The 21000-nt window shown below is 49.3% G+C and overlaps 1 protein-coding gene across 7 annotated transcripts in view; it reads right to left on the reverse strand.

The window, feature by feature from the left end:
- Positions 1-21000, reverse strand: part of TENM2 (teneurin transmembrane protein 2) — a 1321709-nt gene that overhangs the window by 679472 nt on the left and 621237 nt on the right. The window contains exon 1 of one of the 7 annotated variants that reach the window (XM_055129740.1): positions 590-731. The exons of 5 other annotated variants lie outside the window; for them this stretch is intronic. In XM_055129740.1, coding sequence (XP_054985715.1) covers positions 590-635 — 46 coding nt within the window. In that variant the 5' untranslated portion in view covers positions 636-731. Of the gene's footprint in view, positions 1-589; positions 732-21000 lie in introns of those variants that run through there. One more of the 7 variants, XM_055129745.1, reaches the window with a different exon arrangement.

A 21000-nucleotide genomic window follows, 5' to 3' on the forward strand; every position in this document is an offset into this window, starting at 1 on the left:
CCCCCCCACCACCATGAAAATTTATTACAACGCATCAGAAGTTCTCAGAAGCAAATTCTCAAATGCCAGCTTTCCCCCAGGTGGTGGAAGTCCCGGACTCCTAAAATCAGGATCGATTGGATTTTTTTTTCTTTCCTTTTCTTCCTTTCCCCCCACCCCCTCCACCACCAACCACCACCGCCACCCCCCCCCCCCCTTCTGCCTCCTTTTAGCTATTTAGAATTTCGCGTAATGCAAAGTGCTGGTCGGATCCACATCCCCGTTCTCATCTCTCCCTTGAAATAAAACGGGGGAGCAACCCTTCGCCGTCAACGCATTGAACTAGACACATCTATTTGCAATGGAAGGGGCTGCATGCTCTCGTTTCATCAAAATTAATACAGGTACTTTCTGTGGCACACAAAAGGAGACCGGCTTTGAAAAAAAAAAAAGAAAAGAAAAGCAAAAAAAAAAAAAAAGAAGAAAAGAAAAGAAAAAAGAATCGGCTTCGGTAGCAATTGCCTTTCTCAATTACGACCCGGTGAAAACAGATTTAACTAAGCCGGTCGCTCCAACCCTCCGGTGCACGATGCACGATGGACTCTCTTACCTGTCTCAGCTGAAGGCTTCCTTCCCTTGTTAGCGGCTTGCAGCATCTCTAGCTTGGCCCAATCCTCACCACCAGTCTCAAATTACACCGCTCAATCCACTGGCACCGCCACCCCCCACCCCGCCACTCCCCCCGCCACCTATCTCCCCCCGCCTCTCCCACCCCACCCACCCCTAGCCAAGCTAGAAAACTGCTTATTGAAACTGATGAGTTCTTTTTTTTTTTTTTGGTTTTTTTTTTTTTTTTTTTTTGGTGGTGGTGGTGGTTGTTGTCCCTTTTTAAGTCCCTCCTGCGGGAAGGCACAGGAGGGGCAATGTGAACGCCACCTTTTAATCTTTTGTAAGAGGGAAAAGGCAGGCTAGGAAGCTCGATCAAACTGGGCTGCACACATGACTGAAACTCGCCCGAGAGGCGGCTGCTGCAGGCGCCGCTAGGCTGGAGTGTAAGAACAGAGAAGAGCGAGAGTCAATGGAATGTGACAGGGCTGGGCATCAAAGGCGGGAGGAGAGAGAGAGAGAGAGAGGGAGAGAGAGAGAGAGAGAGAGAGAGAGAGAGAGAGAGAGAGAGAGAGAGAGAGAGAGAGAGAGAGAGAGAGGAGAGGGAGAGAGAGAACAATGAGCAGTGAGAAAGACGGGGCAAGGGGAGAGAGAGAGAGAGAGAGAGAGAGAGAGAGAGAGAGAGAGAGAGAGAGAGAGAGAGAGGGATGGGAGAGAGAGAGAGAGAGAGCGCCGCCGAAGGAAGACAGATAGAAGCGGGTTTTCAGGCAAAGGATTCTGAGAATAAAGCCACACAGCAGCCGCGTGCCTAGCAGCTTCTGTTTTTATCTCCGCGAGCATGATCCACTGCCTCTCTCATTTAGAAACACATTCGGGTAGCTTCCAAGGTTTGGAAACTGAGATCAGCGCCATGTGGCTCTGGGTTTGGGCTGATTGGCATTGAACGGTGCCCCGGGTACCTGTGATTTTTTTATTGTGTGTGTGTGTGTGTGTGTGTGTGTGTGTGTGATTTATTTATTTATTTATCGGGGTGGGGGTGGAGGGGAGGGGGAGGAGGAGGAGGAGGCATTTCCGTGCGCTTTATTTCGCCTATTTATTTATGTAGGCAAAAAAAAAAATGAAAGCTGCTAATTTCTACGGCAATTTGCAACGTAGTTTTAACTGGCAGATGGAATTCTACTTATCATAACTGCTGACAAACTGCCACGGGTAAACAAAAGCCGGAGCAAATGCCTCGTCTTGATAATTGTCTTTAAAAAAAGAAAGGAGACCACACCAAGATTACTGGCGCTTGCAACGCCGAGGTTTTCTGGTTAAAGTTTGAAATGGGGGGATTTCTTCTTTCTCTCTCTCTCTCTCTCTCTCTCTCTCTCTCTCTCTCTCTCTCTCTCTCGCCTGGCATCATTAATCTGTGGTGAAAATAAAAGGCAAGGCAGAGTGAGAGGTGCAGGGAGGAAAGAGACTGAGCGGAAGGTAAAAACCTGAATTCTTCCCCGCCTACCCCCAAATGTGTGGCCACACTGCTTTCTTGCAGGTGTCCTGTGACTGAGTTTTGGAAGCCCGATGGCCACAGACTGGGGCTCCCAGGGGGACGCCTTCCCGTCCACTTGTCAGCGAGGTTCCACGTTTCAGACAACACAGGGAAGCGACTAGTTCCTAATTCCAATCATCGGGTCTCACCAGCTTTGTTCCAGTCCTCCTTCCTCTCCGCCACACGGGGGCTAGGATTACACAGTTAAATTCCCCCCGAGCGACCTCTTTTCTAGGGCTGTAAATTGCTGATTCCAAGGTCAAGTGTTTGGTGGAAGGGAAACAACTGGCGAAAGTTAGCTCGGGCTTTCCCCGGGAACCTGAGTCACGGCAGGGGCAAGCGAGCAGCAACACGGGACTCACGCACAAGCTTGGGACGGAGCGTGGGTTGGAAAGGAAGCAAAGCTGAGATCAGAAGGTAAAGTCCACCCCCTAGTTATAAGGTCCTACTTATAATTATTATTTTGTGTGTGTGTGTGTGTGTGTGTGCGTGCGTGCGCGTTGCACATGTTGCTCAGGTGCGTGCAGAAGCAACAAGACCCAAACACGTTAATTTCCCAACAGTGCGTTCACGGACCCCAGACATCCTCAGGTGGCCCAACATGTCAGTGTGAAGACAGCAGCTCTCGACAGAGGGACAGTTTAGAACAAGACCTTCGTCTCACCACCCGCTTGCCACACACATTGCCGGACACAAAGGAGGGGTGGCGTGGCCACCAGGTTACACTCAAAAGTCTTGTCCCTTTTTGTCCGTGGCTGATGGAATGGTCTATTTTTAGTTGGGACCGAAATCAAAGCACGGCCAGCTCTCCTCCAGCCCCCGACGGGATCTTGAGGACGCCGCGGTGACCATTCAGGCCGAGAAAGGGCAGCCGTGTGCGGGGGCTGGACTCAAGGCAGCTGCCCCGAGAACAGAGAGCGCTTAGATGTGCAAGGGGGAGAAAAACGGTGCCCGGGAAGATCTGGAGGGAGGGGAAGGAACGGCCTCCTTTTCCGTGGCATGACTGGGGCAGGTTTGCTAGCTGGGATTCACTTGAGATCAGCAAGTGGGCAGAGGCGGGAGTTTCTTCTACCCATCAGAAAATAAAGAGCCGGCAACTCAAGGGTGACCACGTCAGGACGGGGAAAGCAAGGAAGGGGCTTGGGGCATATTGAACCGCACCAGGAAGGGCCCCCAAGGAAAGGGGAAATGAAGTGAAGGCGACCGAGAGACTGGTTTGAACCAGGCACGGTTGTCAGTGGACTAACTTGCCTCTACCCTTCTCTCCGTGCCAGTCGGTCGCCCAAGCGGCCGTGGCTTGTAGTTTGATGGGCATGATTTCTTCTTAAGAACGCTGAATTCGGGGCTGGAGCGATAGCACAGCGGGGAGGGTGTTTGTCTTGCACGAGGCCGACCCAGGTTCGGTTCCCAGCATCCCATAGGGTCCTCTGAGCACCGCCAGGAGTCATTCCTGAGTGCAGAGCCAGGAGTCACCCCTGTGCATCATGGGGTGTGACCCCCCAAAAAGCAAAAAACAAAACAAAACAAAATGCTGAGTTCACGAGCCTCTCTGAGTCTAGTGAGATAGCAACGGTGGCTCAAGACCAGGTAAATGTGGCCCCTACTGGTCTTCTCCTTTGAATGGTAATTTTAACATGACCTGGGCCTTTTCTTGCCATGCCAGGAATCACGGGACTTCACTCATCAGAGCTCAGAGGCCTGGGGGTTTTGGGGTTCAACCTTGGGGCCCTGTGCCTCCCGGGGATATTCTCCGACCGTCAGAGCTAGCTTCCTGCCCCTGGGAGTGTGTGACTTGACTTTCTCTGAGGGATACACCCGTGATGGTTCAGGGTACACATTTGACTGAGGTTTGGGTTGGAGGGCCGGGTTTGGGGGGTGGGGAGGTGCTCTCCGGCAGTGCTCAGGGCTTGCTGCTGGCTCTGTGCTCAGTCATCACACCTGGCAGTGCTAAAGGCACCAGGCAATGTGGGATGCTGGGGACAGAATCAGGATCGGCCACATGCAAGGCAAGAGCCTTATCTGCCGGACTCTCTCTGGCCCGAGGGTGCAGATTTCAAAAGCAAAGTGAACCCAGATGCCATCTGCCCACTGTCATGGAGCTTGTGTCACTCTTTCCCATCTCAACACGTGTGTGTGCCCATATCACCTGCCTCACAGGGTTATTGTGAGGGAGAAACATTTGGGATCTGGCTGGGTTGTTTTAGCACAGGGCAAAAGCTTCAAAAAACGGCTAATGGCTATGGTCAGAAAACCTGCCCCCCAGATTCTTCGAATAACTGAAATCGACATGATTTGATCCCCTCAAAAAAAAATCGATGTTTTTACCAAGACTCCCTTCCGCCCTGGCCTTCTGTGAAAGCCTTGGTTATTCAGGCTGCCCTCTGGGTCTTCCCACTTGGAAAACCAGCTCCACAAATTCCACCATCCGGCTCAGGAATACGCCCACACAGCCAGCTCGCTCTCCCAATTCTTTGCCAGGGTAAAGTGTAGAAAGCTGGAAGCCTTTCAGAGCCTTCCTGCGTCTCTCGCTCAGCAGCCAGCCATCGCTCACGACCAAAGGCCAGCCCCTGGTCTCCGTGTTCTTATTTAATTTCCCGACTCTTTAGATCTTTGGAATATGTGCACATTACCCTGGGCTCTGGCAATAATATTGGACGGCAGCATTTCTCCAGGGCGAGACTTCCGCTCTCTTCCCAGAATCACATCAAGGGGGAAGAAAAGGCAGCACCCCACTTCTCGAGGGACATTTCTAGGGGGTTGCCAAAGGCTGAATTAGATGGAACATCCCCTGCCCTCCACCCGGTGCTCCTCCAGGGACCCTGTGGACGGGTAAGTGAGAGAGAGTGATAGGCTTCTTGAAATGACCTTGAAACGGTGCTCATTCCTAAAGCAACTCGTCTCTGGCAAACCCTTCCTTGACTATAAAGTGCCTTGTGAGGCGGGTCACTCTCCTGAGTTGGCCCGAAAAAGCCACCACCACTGTCAGAGGCTTTTTTTTCTTCTCCAGTGGATGCTACACATTCCAGAACAATATATATATATGTGATATATATATGATATATGTATATTTATATATATATATATTTATATATTGCTTTTTGGGTCACACCCAGCGATGCTCAGGGTTATTCCTGGCTTTGCACTCAGGAATTGCTCCTGGCGGTGCTTGGGGGACCATATGGGATGCCGGGGATCGAACCCGGATCGGCCACGTGCAAGGCAAACGCCCTACCCGCTATGCTATCGCTCCGGCCCCCAGAACAATATTTTTATTTTTATTTTTATTTTTTTTTTTTGCACATTAGATATTTAATAAATTATTAAATGGTTTTTTTTTTGGATATTTTTTTTTTTATTGTGGAAAGTTACAAAGTTACAAAGTTTTCAGGTTTAAATCTCAGTTATACAATGCTCGAATACCCATCCCAGCTATACTGGGATTCTTGGTGGTGGAATATGAGCACTGGTGAAGGGATGGGTATCAGAACAATATTTTTAATATGCCACTCAGAACGACATCCATCCCCAACAGTTCCCAAGTAGCCGATTCAAAGGCAGTTTTAGTTCCTTATCTTACGCACCATCCGAGGTTCACAGACCCGAGGCATGGCATTTGGGGGGCGGGGTGGGGCTCTGACACGAACCAAGTTGCACCATCTTGCTCCCCAGGTCAGGACTAAACGCTGCCCATAAAGAGCGTCCGTGGCTGTGCCTTTTTTTTTCACCTCTCCATAACACCGCAAATATACAAAGATATTATAAGATTTGGGGGTGGGTCTGAGATCCAAGTCCTCACCCTGAAATTTGCCTCCTGGTGATGCTACAAGGGTGAAGGGGATACAGATTCCTCTTTCAATCTTTCACCCTTTATATAGTCATACAGGGAGGGCTTTCACTGCACAACAACACACCCCACACAACTCCAAAATGCGAAGGTCACAGTGGGAAGGCAACGCAGAAACCCACCAGGTTCAGTGAGGGAAGACGCTAGTCCGGATGACCCAACCAGTAATAACGAGCTGATCTAACCTCTCTGAGAAAGAATTTTGAATGGAATTGCTGAGGATGCATCAGGAGCTCAAAGAAACAATGGAGCACACTGCCAATAACACGCAGCCCCTTAGAGAACAGCATGCAGGCTTCTTGGCCTTTGTCTTCACTCGGGCGTGTGGTCCCACACACATCTACCCACATCAACACTCAGCTCCTTCCCCATCCTACCCTACATGGCATTTGCATGTGGCTGCTCTCTTTTAAACTATTTTTAACTATCCTTTCTCTCTCTCTCTCTTGCATCTTTCTATCCAAGAACGGGATATGCCACCCATCTCTCCTGTTAAATTACGTGATCTTCTGAAGCTGATGGTAAAGATGGTGCTTCCCAGACAGTGGAGATTCAAGTGCTCAAGCAGAGGTGGTAGAATAATTGGGTAAAAAGATCTGGGGTGATCTTCCCTCTGAAATTTTTCTCCTGGTGATGTTGCAGGAGAAAAATTCCAAATTCCTCTTTCAACCTTCCACCCCTCATCCAGACATACAGGGAGGGCTTCGTTTAGTGAATGAATGTATGGCATACAGTCAGCAAACACTAGTCCAGTGGACAGCTGTCCCCATCATAATAAGCAACAGCCATAATACAAGTGCCCAGTACAAGACAGTGGCAATCCTTGTCTCTGATAGCTCAACCTCCTGGAAATCCACCGTAAAAGGTTGTGGCTAAATCCAGGTTGTGGAAATCGAAACAGGTTCAGCAAAATAAATCAATCCAAAGGCATTGCAGGGAACCAGTAGGAAATTGGGAAGGTAGACTCGGTCTTTCTACCTCCGGGTTATTTTATCCCCCAGGTATCACTCTTGACTCTGTCTAGCCTCTGCTGGTTCACGAGTGTTTGGGTTTTCGAGTTTGAGCTCCATTGTTACCATGTGCATCACAGACAAAACCGAGGGCGACATTCATGTTTTAAACATTCTCTGCATCTTGGCTATCATTTCCAAATCTTTCCCCCAGGAGCCTGCTTACATGGTAAATGTCTGTTGATGGCTTGCTCATCTGCGCTCATGGGGATTCAAGTTTTTAACCATCTTTAAATTCAGTCACACTGTTTTCGGAGGAAATGGGTTCATCATTCTTTCTACGAGATACATCATAATTACACAAGATAATATAAAAGACAAACACTCCATATGAATGAGGCAACCAGATAGAAACAAACGAAGTCCTCGGCAGAAAAGTAGAGGAAAGTGATACTCATCAATTTGGTTCCTCGTCTTACAAGCCAGTTACTTTACTTCTGGAAGAGAGGCCCGCAGAACCCAACTCTACTAAGTGAGGGGGGAAAAAATGGAGTGTATTAACTGAGAATCTTTTACTTTGGTCCCACAATGGAGTAGAAACAACCACTCAAGTACAATTGCCATTGAGTTACCCCAGACTCTTCCCTTTTACATTAATGCAAAAATTATATTCTAAAGTTAAGTCTCTTCCTGGCTACTTACAACCTTTAACCAACATGTAAAGACTTCCTAGCTAGACTATACAATCTTACACCAACAAATACAATCAACTAATATTGTGCTTTTCATAGCATGCACAGTGATCAAGAATGCTACCTACTGTCAAGTTGAATGAATGCTTCTATTTATGAATCGAGTTGTGTATATGGCTCTGGTCTGTCTGTACTCAAAGAGGCACAGGAGTGCTCCACATACTCCACCCTGCCTAGACAGGAGTATAAAATAGCACCTAATATATTTTAAAATATTGGTACAAACTCATGATGTCAGGGCATGTTTTTGCATAGTGTGATATTCTTATCATCCAGGCCAATGCTGAGCATATAATAAGTTCAGTGAACTTCTCTCTCTCTCTCTCTCTTTCTCTCTCTCTCATTCTCTTTCTCCTTCTCTCTGCAATGCACATTTGATCAATGAATGAGTGATTAGAGTCACTGTGCAGTTTTCTTCAACACCTCACTTTCTAGCCTTTTGCCTAATTTCCATCCAAATGGCTTATATACATCCAAACACATTTTAAACTGATTTTGTGTGCTGTTGTTGCTTTTGGACCAAACCCTCTAGTGACCTGGGGGTGCTTGAACAGTGCTCAGGCAGCTACATGTTGCCAGATTGAACCTGGATCTCTTGCACGTGAAGCACAAAACCCACTGAACTATCTCCCCGGCCCCCACAGATTTTATATTCTTTAATCTACAAGTTCCTGACATGACATGTGTTTTGTTACGTGTGTGGTAGCCTTTGTTCAATATAAAATTTCCCCATCCTCAAAGAATTCTTTCTAGGTTATATGAGCTCATGCACAATGCTCTCTTCTCCAATTGCAAACTCCCCTGGCCTGGAACATTGTATTATATATAATTTTCCTAATTAATATGGTCATGCCTTTGGATAGCTCATGGAGTTGGTGAAAAGGAATTCTTCTGATCACTCTAGATATGCTTATGTCATCACAAATACTAAGTTCCCTATAATTCTCCAAACTGTGTCTTTACTTTTTTGATGTAATATGTATTACTAAGCATATGGCTGCTGTTTTGAGCACAATGTGATACACAGAACGTTCTTATAGATATATAAAAATATGTTGGGGGTTGAGAGATAGCTCCAGTAACTTTATATGCCAGAGGCCTGAGTTTCATCCTTGGAACCACACGGTCCCCTGAGCATTGCTGGGAGCACCAGGTACCATCATATATGGCCAAGATGTGCCAAATTAATTAAATATTTTTAATGCCAATTTTGGTGCTTAGAAGGGAAATACAGGTTTAAATCTCTATAATTTGGAAAGTATGTGATAGAGCTTATAATACAATATCTAATCCTAAAAAATAATACTGCTCTAAAAATAGCTAGAGCACAGGCAAGAATGCATACAACTTTTTGTAGCTTTTTTTCTATTAGAGAACGTGACCGTTCATCAACATATATATGTATATGGAGAGAGAGAAAGAGAAAGAGACATCCTCAAAAATCAGACTGTGTTCAAGTCAGTGCTAAGGTCAGCTCATTCCAACAAATGGAGCGTCCTCTGTGAGAAAGAATTTAGCAAATGCCTTTCCAGAAAAATGTCGCGCCCCCCACCCCCTCAAATATTTTACAAGTTAGTTGGATAAGAGCTTGCGTGGTTCCATCAGCAACAAACACGCAGAGAGAGACTATCTTTGTTTTATAAGATCTTGTCTGGCAGTGGATGGGCAGGTGGCGGTCATTTCAGAGACCATTATAAAACCCACATATTCTTAGGATACAGAGGAAGGAGAGGATGGGAAGAATATTGTGAAGATCATACTCTTATTCCTTTCTTGAAAAACTAATTTATTCTTATGGTGGTTGTGTCTATAGCCACTGGAAATTCAATCTACTGGACTTGTCCATCAATTAATGATCTTGTCCATCAATTAATGGGTTATGACCCATAACCCCAGCCCCCTGGAAAAAGAAAGATCTCCACCTAAAAAAAAAAAAGATATAATCCTTCCAAGTTTCAGAAAAAAACCTTAATAAATCGTTCTTAACGTGCAAAGCTGAGCAAAATCGGGGCCATAGTCGTATCTGTTTCTAAACAGTGATGAGTTCATAATTACAGACTGGTGATAAATGGTGATAGAGTTTTCTGGAATTTGTTTATTGAATAGTATATCGGCTCTTAGTTAGCCAATGAAAACAAATTATTTTGCTCGTGAAATGGCATTCATTACCAGGCTCTGGCATTTGGCTTTCTGTTTGCTGAGCAGACAGTGGGTCCTCTCTGCGTTCCACGTATGCCTCGCGTCACGATCTGAACTCTGCCTTGGACTGAGGACCCAAGGGGGCAGGTCCCTAATCGTAAAGTACAAATGGAAAGCAAATCTAGAGAGGACCTCAAATCTCGCCTTCCCGCGGTGGACCAAACAGACTTGGCCTCAGTGAGAAACTCCAGGGAAGCATTTACTTTTCTCTCCATTGGGTGGGAGGCAGACTGGGGGGGTGGGGGGGTGGGATGTGCTGGTTCTTCTTGCTGATTTCTTTTTAATACAGAACATTCGAGAGCCTACAACCAGAAGGTGTGCCATGATCACAGCCTTGTACAAATTCATCAAAGGAAACATACACAAACACACACACACACACACACATTCACAGCTATAGTCACTTTTATTTTTTCAGTCTCTGGTGGACTGTGCTGTCGGCTGGCTCCTGCGATACCTTCACCCAGGACCGTCCCCCAAAGCAATTCACCATCTTCTTTATCAGATACTTTCTGTTGTACACTAATCTGGTTGTTATTTGTAAAACTCCAGGATAAAGGAAAAAAAAAAACCAACCAGGGCTGTTTCTGATGCTGGATATCTGAAAAGCTCTGCATGGAGGAGATAGACTGTAAAATATGTAATGCAACGGCGGCGAGACAATAATCAGATTCTGGAGAACGCACTCAAGCACACAGCCAGCCGGAAGGGGGCGGGGTGGGCGGTGTGTGTGTGTGTGTGTGTGTGTGTGTGTGTGTGTGTGTGTGTGTGTGTGTGAGAGAGAGAGAGAGAGAGAGAGAGACAGACAGACAGACAGACAGACAGACAGACAGGTGGACAGGTGCTACTTTCAACATTTACAACATTTACAAAGCATGTTTACCCTAGAGTAACCCCCTTCCCCGCACAATGCCCAATTTCCTAACTGTAATCTGAACTTTTTCAGGAGGAGGAGATGGGGCGGGTGGGGGAGGGGGATGTGCAGAAAGGGAAGTACCCCCTCGAAAAAGAATGGTCACTCCAAAACATCATCCTTCAATCATTGCTTTCAGAACAAAAGCTGGGGTCTCGCTGAAATACTTTTATTTCCCGTGCTGGTTCCTAACTCTCGAGACGGATGCTGGAAGAAAGAGCCTCTTTACCATAAAGAGTGTAACTAACACCAGTGAGGCTGAGTTGGGAAGAACTCACAAATCCTCTGCAACCAGGCTCTCGAGACACAAGCCGGCGAGCAAACCACGTTCCTTTTGGTTCCTCGACACCCCGCCAAAGAGCTCTGCTACTTCTTCGAGCCCTAGCGCTGGAAGGTTTCCACGACTGTGTTGGAGACACAGGGATATAACATGTGCCACTGAGAGGCAGCATAGTGCAATGAAAACGCTGCTGTGTTTCAATCCCGCATCCGCGGTGATGCAGGACTGATTCAATACACGTTGTCGGCTGATACATGAAAGCATAATCTGCCTCCACGTGTCCATCTACAGAATGGGACTAATATCCCTCAGCTCCCAATAATAAAATAAATGAACCATGGGCAGGTGAGGGCAGAACCCCGCCACCCTTCCCTTCTGGCAAATTCATCAAAAAGGAAGACTCTCAAACAGATCACTGCTAAATTCAGGGGTTGGGGAGGTCACTGAAGTCTGGAAGCCGGATATTTTCCTGGGGGCCGGCTGGGGGGCTCTGATTTAGAGAGTGAGACAATAAGCCACTCGATGGTCCTCCGTCGGCTGCAAGAAGCAATGCCGCTCCATCCAGCTGCTGGGCGTGCGATCTCATGTCCTCAGCAGATGCTCAATTAATATCAGCTGATGGGGATGTTGACAGCATGTGTGCGTGTGCAGGGGGGCCCAGGGCTAAGTGAATTACGAAGTGTACAGTTGTTCAGAAAACTCACGGAAGAATTATCGGCAATAAAAGAAACCTATCCCTGACCTCATTTACTTGATTACTTTCCTGTGAGATCATCTTGTGCATACTAAGAAGATCCCCCCCCCCCCCCCCCCCCGTCCTGGGAACCTCTTGTCGTTTGATTCTCGTGCCTGAGGAAAATCAAACCAAGGCCGTTCGGAATCCGAGCACTCCTTCAAAGTTCCACCGTCCTCATTCTGGACCAATCAATCATCCATCATTTCTTCTTCGGGCTTTCAGGGGTGCTGGCTGTAACTTGTGCATCAGTCTCCCACTAAAATTGACAGATCCCCCAGGGGCTCCTAGTAGAACAGGCTCGACACCCACCCTTGCCCCACCCCATGAGTTAATCCTTCTAATTTGCCTTCTTACTAGCTTGGGCACTGGCCTTGCTGGAACAATGGGGCATGAGTGAACACTATCAGTAGGTTTTCCGGGTTGTTTTTTTGTTTTTTGGTTTTTTGGTTTTGCTTTTTGGGTTATATTCGGCGATGCACTCCTGGCTCATGCACTCAGGAATTACTCCTGGCAGTGCTCAGGAGACCCTATGGGCTGCTGGGAATTGAACCCAGGTCGGCCGCGTGCAAGGCAAATGCCCTACTCACTGTGCTATTGCTCCAGCCTGCAAACACTACCAATACAGACATCACTAAGTGTTTGCCCTTTGGAGACTGACCTTCTGTCCCTGAGTTAGGAAAGTCCCATTTGATGTCTCAAAGGGTGAAAAAAAAATCATACAGAGAAAGAGATACCCAGCCATGTCCCACCTGGGGCATCTTGATGGACAGACACGTATGAGGTGGGCTTGGACCCTTTTTAGGCAAGTCCAGTTCCAGATCTGCCCAGTCAATGGAAGAAGAGCTCAAATGGAAGAAACCAACGATTACTCTTGACTTGCAATTCAAAAGTGCCACCAAGTTTTGGTGCCGTTGGCTGTTCTGCTAAAGACCCAGGGCAGAGCACCAATCTGATATGGACTATATTTTTTTTTTTCCAGCAGTGTGGGAGAAATCTGGAAATAATGACAACGACTTCCATAGAAACTAATGGTGATAGTGTCCGTAGGCCTTCAAAATAGCATAGTATCATAAGGGAAGGTTGTATTTTCAAAACAACCTGTACAAGCTATATTATCCCACTTATCTCGCAAATCGTGCAAGAACATAAGAGACCTGGAGAATGACCGTGCCCAGGAGGCAGCGTGGAGACGGAAAGGGTGGTCCGGGCTTGGCCTATTTCCAGGGCAAGCCTATGGACAAGGAGCGAGAGATGGGAGTATGTCCTCAGCACCCCAGGGTGCGGCTCCTCCCAGCCCCGCCAAATAAATATTCATTTAGCTTCGCTGCCACGGATTAAATGTGATCTCCCCTGGGATGGGGGCGGGGAGTTACCTTGACTGTGAGGTGTAAACTGGTGTCTAAGGTAATCTTTTCCTGGTAGGAGCAGAGCCTAGTCTCGCCATCCTTGCCCTCCTTCCTGCAGTTCTCCCCGGGAAATGAACACATCCTTTCTCCTTCAGTGCTCGGAGAGCCTCGACAAGTTCTTAAGAGAGACAAGTCAAATCCTTCTCCCAACGGCAAGGCTGCTGATGGGGCACGGTTTCCAGCCTCGATTTTGAACCTGGAACCTCCCTGGAGACCAGGTCACACAGTCTAGCCGGGCGCGGACCCCTCTGCTCCCCATCACGGTTGTGTACCCCCCCGCCCGCCACCCCCCACCCCAACTGCAGAGACTGAAATGCAGCAAAATTAACAGGGAAACCAGAATTAATTATCCACTGACCTTGTGGCCCGGTGGGAATTCCAGGCGCAATTCTTTCCCTTCAGATGTTTTACATTTCAAAGACCCTTCTCTCTTTGATAGTAAAGGATGAAGTGTGCAATGTAATTGTTATTGTTTTATGACCTTTCGTAGGTTAATCGGGATGCCTGGCTTTCTAGTGGGTGTGTCTGTTCCACCAGAGATGACGGGGCCTCCTGGAAGATAAATCTTGACAACGGGGCTCAACATGAATGTTGGAGAAAAGACAGAGATGGAGGGACCGACGGATTCCAGAAACAGAGCTTGCTTTGCTGGTCTCCAACCCCTCCGGGTTCCTCAGCGTTGCCCTTTGGGGCCCATGGCACATTTTGCTTGGGGGGGAGCTGCTGTGTACACTCTGGAATGTTTGGCAATATCCTTGGCCTTCCCTGACTCGACGTCCAGCACTTCCCCTCTTCCCCTATGCATGCCAACTCACCCTTCCAGAACTTTCTCTCTACCTGCCTGGAGAGCAAAATCAACCCCAGGAAAGCAACTAGCGGGTAACTGAAAACATGGAGGAGGGGGGGGATCCTGTGTCAGATCCTGCTAATTAATAGAAGAGCTAACATTGATGGGGCGCTCACTGGGAGGCGGTTAGCACCGTGCTAATTGTTTCAGAGGTTCCATCTCACTTCTACCCACCCCAGTTTGCTCCCTCAGATTGTTGCCTTGTGAGGCCATCGAGGGCTCCCGCGTGACCAGACACGGTCCGAATGGATGGCATCCGTTCCCCTAGAGCTGAACCTGCTCCTTAACTGCGTTCCTTCCACAAGTCATTCGAGGCTGCTGCTCTGGTGCCTTTTGTCTCACTGGTGTTTAGAGACCTGTACACTGGGTCTTGGAACCAAAATATATTCCCCCCCCCCCCATTGTTCTAGCTCGAAAAGGCATCGTGAGGGGTTTCACAAACCAAATTCTTGTAGAAAACAATAGGTCCAGGCTGGAGCGGTAGGACAGTGGGTAGCTTGCTTTGCACCGGCATCTCATCTGGTCTCTTCAGCACGCCCAGGGCTAACTCCTGAGCACAGAGCCAGGAGCAGCCCCTGAGCACTGCAAGGGTGTCCCAAATCACTCAGCTTCCCCAATCATTCCTCTCTCCCCTCCCCCCTCATCCTGCTTTCTTCTGTCAAATGAGCTGCACATGAAGAACTCCTGCCTGGTCCTCTGTGATCCGGCACCTCCCTGGCCCGGACACCAATGACACCAACATTCCTGATAATCAGCTGCTTCCTACCATCTCCCCGAGGAGTGTGAGCCCACCCTGACAGCTACACTCACCTCTCAGCCGAGCACCCGCACACCCAGTGTCCCCCCAACCCCCACCCCGCCATCTCTCTGGAGGCCTATGGACTTCCCAATGCTTCCTGTCTAGCACGATCCCTCAGCCGCACTGACCATTGCTCTTCCCCACCCTGAACTGAGAAGTCAAATAATTCACCAGAGGCTCCACCCTCGGCAAGTGGTAGAGCTGAGATCCACGGGGCTCAGAGGCCCACCCCCTGGTCCTGGTGAAAAGGAAGGAATGGCCGTGACCACAAGCAAGGCGGACACGGCAGTGCCACGGGAAAGGGGGACGGCTCATGTCTGCCAAGAGTGTCATGATAGAACCTATAGGACAGTCCAAGAATAGGAGAGTTGGATGGAAAGAAGTAGGGTGTGGATCCAATATACATAGTCGCTCAACATATCACTGTCACTGTCACTGTCATCCCACTGCTCATCGATTTGCTCGAGCGGGCACCAGTAACGTCTTTCATTGTGAGACTTATTGTTACTATTTTTGGCATATCCAATACACCACGGGGAGCTTGCCAGGCTCTGCCGTGCGGGCGGGATACTCTCGGTAGCTTGCCGGGCTCTCCGAGAGGAGCGCAGGAATCAAACATGGGCTGGCTGCATGAAAGGTGAACGCCCTACCGCTGTGCTATCACCCCAGCACACTCAACATATATCTCATATTATATATAACACTAATGTATATATGCACACATGCCCTTCGTGTGTATCTCTATACACACAAATCCATAGTGTGCACACACATACATGCATACGACATGGCTAGGAGAAAAGACCAAATCATGCGATTTGCTGCTATGTGGATACAGATCTGGAGGGGATTGTGGGGAGTGCAGTCAGCCAGTCGGAGAGGGACAGATCCAGAATGTTCTCTCCCTCCCACGCAGAGCACAGAGAAGCACCGTAAGGAAACTATAAATGGCCACCGGCATCAGAACCCAAGAACTGTAGGAGGGAGCTGACCATGGCAGGGAGACGGGGCCTAGGGGGGAGGGGGCCGAAAGGGGGCCGACAATGGCAGAGATGGGCAGACGCCCTGTAGGAGGGTAGGTGGTCGTTATGTTCTAGGCACAAGGCCCGCTCATGAACAGTATTAGCATGCTGAAGTAATTGCAACTGTATTCCAAGAGGCTGACTGTAATACAGGAGGCTCAGAGGAAATTCAAAGACAGATCATCTATAATTTTCATACGCTCGGGGTTGTGTACAAACACATTCACACACTCTTCTCAAAACGAAGGAAAACAAATTCCCCATATTGTTAAGAGATTGGGAAAAAAAACATACATACACACCAGGGGCCAAAGAGATAGCACAATGGGTAGGGCGTTTGCTTGCACTCAGCCAACCCGGGCTTGATCGCCAGCACCACATAGGGTCCCTTGAGCCCCACCAGAAGATACAAGGGTCAGGGGGACTGCCCCATAGCTGGAAGCCTGCTTCATGAGCAGAGGAGAGAAGGTAGATGGAATAGAGAAGGGATCACTAAGAAAATGATGGCTGGAGGAATCAGTCGGGTTGGGAGATGCATGCTGAAAGTAGATAATGGACCAAACATGATGACCTCTCAGTGTCTGTTGCTGCAAGCCATAATGCCCCAAAGTAGAGAGAGAGTATGGGGAATATTGTCTTCTATGGAGGCAGGGGAGGGTGGGAAAAGGGCGGCACACCCGGGATATTGGTGGTGGGGAATGTGCACTGGTGGAGGGATGGGTGCTTGATCATTGTGTGATTGTAACCCAAACATGAAAGCTGGTAACTATCTCACGGTGATGCAATAAAATTAAAAAAATTGAAAAAACAAAAACTAAAAGCCAAAAAAAAAAAAACCAAGAAACCTTCTATGGCATATTCAACATGCCAGAGATAGCACATCACTGTTGACGGACACACGCCCTGCGTTCTCAGACGCACAGACGCAGCTACGGAGGTCAGCCCAGAGCAGGCCCCCAGGCAGCTGGCCTTTCCCACGGGGGGCCCTGCCGAGGAGACAGACAGTCACGTCCCGGCACGGGCTCAGGGCACTGGTGCTGGACGACGTGGGCATCTCTGCCTGCGTCTCGGGATCCAGGCTGACATTGAATTATTAAGTTTGTCATTGTCGAACACAGAAAAATGGGAGCTTTTCCACATGTGACTGAAAATCTTTGCATTTCTACCCTTCTGAAATGGAAACTTGCAATTAAATCAATTAAGCAATGGAAATCAAATATTCCATTAAAATCTAATTTTCCTCCTATCGGCTGGGTTGTTACTCAGCTGAGTTGAAAATGGACGAGAGAGAAAGAGAGAGAGAGAGAGAGAGAGAGAGAGAGAGACGAGAGAGAGAGAGAGAGAGAGAGAGAGAGAGAGAGAGAGAGAGAGAGAGAGAGAGAGAGAGAGAATGACTCAAAAGAAGTCTGGGGCATGGAGGTTGGGGAGAAAGGGAACATTTCAAACGTTCACACAAAATCCAATAAGGGCATTTTGTTCTCCGTCTGCTGGTGTGCGTTTAGCCATTAGGGGTTCCCCAAACATAGGATTTAAGAAGCACCGTGCAGATTGAAACGAGAATAGCAGGACCGTGGTCTCCTAGCCGGCATTCTGCAAACATGTCCTTGAAGTTCCTTTTTTTCCCTGCTTCGGGAATTTGAAAAGGCCAGTCGGAGCCCCTATTCAGAAGGGAGCCGGTACCTTTGTTCACTGCAGCGGGCCCTGGATCCAGTTGCTATGAGGCGCCTCGGATGGGAATTGGCTGTATTTGCTGATCTAGAGTTCCCGGGGGCCGACAGACATGTCAGGGGGCAGGGAGGGATTGATTCTGCTTAGCAGAAAAAATGGAAGCATTGAGGCCGAGCGATGTCGAGATAGGACATGCCTAGAGACTCGAATGTTCTTTCTCCTTCTAGCTCTCACTGTAACAAGAACTACCTGTCTCCATCCTGAAAATCCCCCGACAGTGGGGGCCAGACCTTCCCCCATGAAGAGGGAAATGACTCCATCGGCTGTGAGAAAGGAGGAAGTTGGTGAGAGGAGGCAGGGGAGAGGCTTCCCTCAGTCGGGGAGACCCCCTAGCTGTTCCCCCAAGTGGGTCTGTGCTAGAGGTAACCCTAAGAGGAGATTTGAAAACGTGCTACTCAAATTGACTAGGGAAAAAAAGAGAGACAGAGAGACAGAGAGAGAGAAAGAGAGAGAGAGAGAGAGAGAGAGAGAGAGAGAGAGAGAGAGAGAGAGAGAGAGAGAGAGAGAGAGAGATCCAGAGAGAAGACCAGAACTGCAGTGTAATTCAAATTTTAAACACAATGGCCTGTGTTTTTGAGATGGCACTTGAAGCACTGTTTTCAACTGTCAAAACCATCTGTGAGGTCTGTTGGGAGCTTCCAGAGAGAGAGAGGCTGGCACCGGGGAAGGCAGAGCCAGCTCCCAGGGAGTGAATCAGAGAGTTGAGGGGCACAGGACCTTCTGCAAGTGGCCACGGAAGGCTGGGATGGGGGAGGGTGGGGGAGAGAAGCACAGAGGAGAGAGGGGGTGAAGGAAGAGAAAGATGGGGAGGCGGAACATGTTGGCAGAGGGGGAAACAGAGAGAGGAGGAAGAGGAGGAGGAGAAAAGGGAGGAGGAGGGAAAGGAGGTGTGTGTGTGTGTGAGAGAGAGAGAGAGAGAGAGAAGGAGGAAGGGAGAGAGGGAGAGAGGGGGAGAGGGGGAGGGACAGAGACAGAGGGGAGAGAGAGAGAGAGAGAGGGAGGAAGGGAGAGAGGGAGAGAGGGGGAGAGGGGGAGGGAGAGAGACAGAGGGGAGAGAGAGAGAGAGAGAGAGAGAGAGAGAGAGAGAGAGAGAGAGAGAGAGAGAGAGAGAGAGAGAGATCTATGTCCACACCTCTATGCAAGGAAGATTTTTTGTTTGTTTTTTAACCTCATTCAGTTACTTATACTGTCCCAGCAAGATGAACGATGGGAAATTTGTGTTCTTCATCCTAAAATTAAGGGGAAAAAATCCCAACAAAGACCAGGGTTTGCTTTGCTTCGCCACTCCCACCTTCCTTCGAGCCTTGAGCATCTGCCTTCTCGGAATAGCCAGGGCAGGTTGGGGGAGGAGGAACAGAGGAAGCTCGTGGAAAAGAAACAAGTGCTCTGCGCTTACTCATCTCAGCGCCTTCTCAGCCGTGCACGGATTCGGACTCGGGGATTGGGGCACCAGCCCCCAACTGCCTGCATCTGAACTCAGTTCCTCTGTTCGCCCGCTTCAAAATCGCGGATCAGTTATTTCACCTCCGTGGGCCTCAGTTTCCTCCTTGGATTTGATGAAGGAAAGAGCAATGGCCAAGCCCAGGTTTCAGGGGGAAGCAAAGCGCCTTTTATCCCCGTGGGTCATTGTTTTGGACACTGGCTAAGTGTCCCCAGCTCCGAGACTACCACGCTTGTTCACTCTCTCTCTCTCTCTCTCTCTCTCTCTCTCTCTCTCTCTCTCTCTCTCCTCTCTCTCTCTCTCTCTCTCTCTCTCCGCGCGCGCGCGTGCGCTTTCTCCCCCCTCCTCTCTCTCTTTCTCTCTCTCTTCCTCTCTGCCTCTTTCTCCCTCTATTTCTCCCCCCTCTCCCTTCCTCCCTCCCTTTCTCCTCTCTTCTTTCACTCTCTCTTCCTCTCTCTCCCTCTATTTCTCCCCCTCCCTCTTTCTCTCTCTCTCACTCTCTCTTCCTATTTCTCCCCCTCCCTCTCTCTTTCTTTCTCTCTCTTCCTCTCTGCCTCTCTCTCCCTCTATTTCCCCCCTCCCTCCCTCCTTCCCTCTCTCCTCTCTTTCACTCTCTCTTCCTCTCTCCCTCTATTTCTCCCCCTCCCTCTCTACCTTTCTCTCTCTCTTCCTCTCTGCCTCTCTCTGCCTCTATTTCTCCCCCTCTCTCCCTCCCTCCCTCCTTTCTCTCTCTCTCTCTCTCTCTCTCTTTCTCTCCTCTCTCTCTCTCTGTTGATTTAAATGACACAGAGAGGTGATGGAGCAAGGTCCCAGACTCCAAGCCTCAGGTCAGAACAACTGTCAAAAAATGAAAAATCATCCCCAAGCCACAACCCCTGCTTCCGGCCCCCTAAAAGCCCAGAGGACGCTCGAGTGCTCCCACCCGGAGTTGGGGCTCAGGTAACATGTGCTGCTGTTTAGAGGCTAAACCCTCTAGCCTGCAGCCCGTTAGGCACGGAATGAACAGCTCCTGGCATCTCGCTGACTTCAATTTCAGCATTTCCAAGACAGGCCTAGGGGGAGGGCCTCCCCGTCCTAGAATAAAGATACGGGATCAAATTTAGTGCGCGCAAAAAGGAATCACGAAGAAACCGGTTGGGCGGAGAGGAAGAAAGTGCTCCGGAGCTAGGGCTCCGGTAGGCATTTGGACAGGCGTGGAACTGTGTCGGGCCAGAAGCGGGGAGGCCCCTGGAATGATCCCCAGGAGCTGTTTCCCGCCCCCACGCCCTGTTTCCGAGCGGCTCTGCTGCAGGTCTGTGGGGTGCCGGGGACCCCGTCTCATGGGAGAGCCCCCCTCAGCCTTCTGCCTGCCAGCGAGACTCTCACTTGGGTTCCGGCCAGCCTGCCCTCCCGTCTGGGATCTTCCCGGGCCGGGCTGCCACAATACGGCTTTAGAAAAGTCCGTGTGAAGGAGGGGGGGACTCCGGTATTTAACTCCATCCATCACTGTCAACCCCTCTATCCCCTCTACCCCAACAGCTTGGTACATTTACCTAAAAGCTGAATAGCCTAAATGGATGGATTTTTTGTGCTGGTCTCATTAGAAAGGGAAATTAGCCAGGCCCGCCTCAGCTGTGCGAAAGGCACGCGGCTCCCCCCCATCCCCCCACACCCCTCCCCAAGGCTCCTTCCATCCCCTACCCCCACCCCTACTCCCAGCCTTTCTCCTCCCCGTGTGACGGGCCAGGATGCCTTTCACGGCCCTTAACGCTCTCATTATCCCCGACTCGGCTTGGCCTGGAATGTGGAATGTTCCGGTGGGTCCCCAGCATCCTTTCCCACTGCCTGGTCTGAGTTCAGTTTCGAGTTGGACACCCAGGGGGCCGGCCCGGGCCTCAAGAGTCGTTCTCAAACCCGCCGCTATGAAAAGTAGCTGGACACGCGCTGAGGAGGCACCATCAGATCCTTCTCCAGGAGGCTAGACAGAG

The sequence above is a fragment of the Sorex araneus genome, chromosome 2, assembly GCF_027595985.1.
Source record: "Sorex araneus isolate mSorAra2 chromosome 2, mSorAra2.pri, whole genome shotgun sequence".
Lineage (NCBI taxonomy): Eukaryota > Metazoa > Chordata > Mammalia > Eulipotyphla > Soricidae > Sorex > Sorex araneus.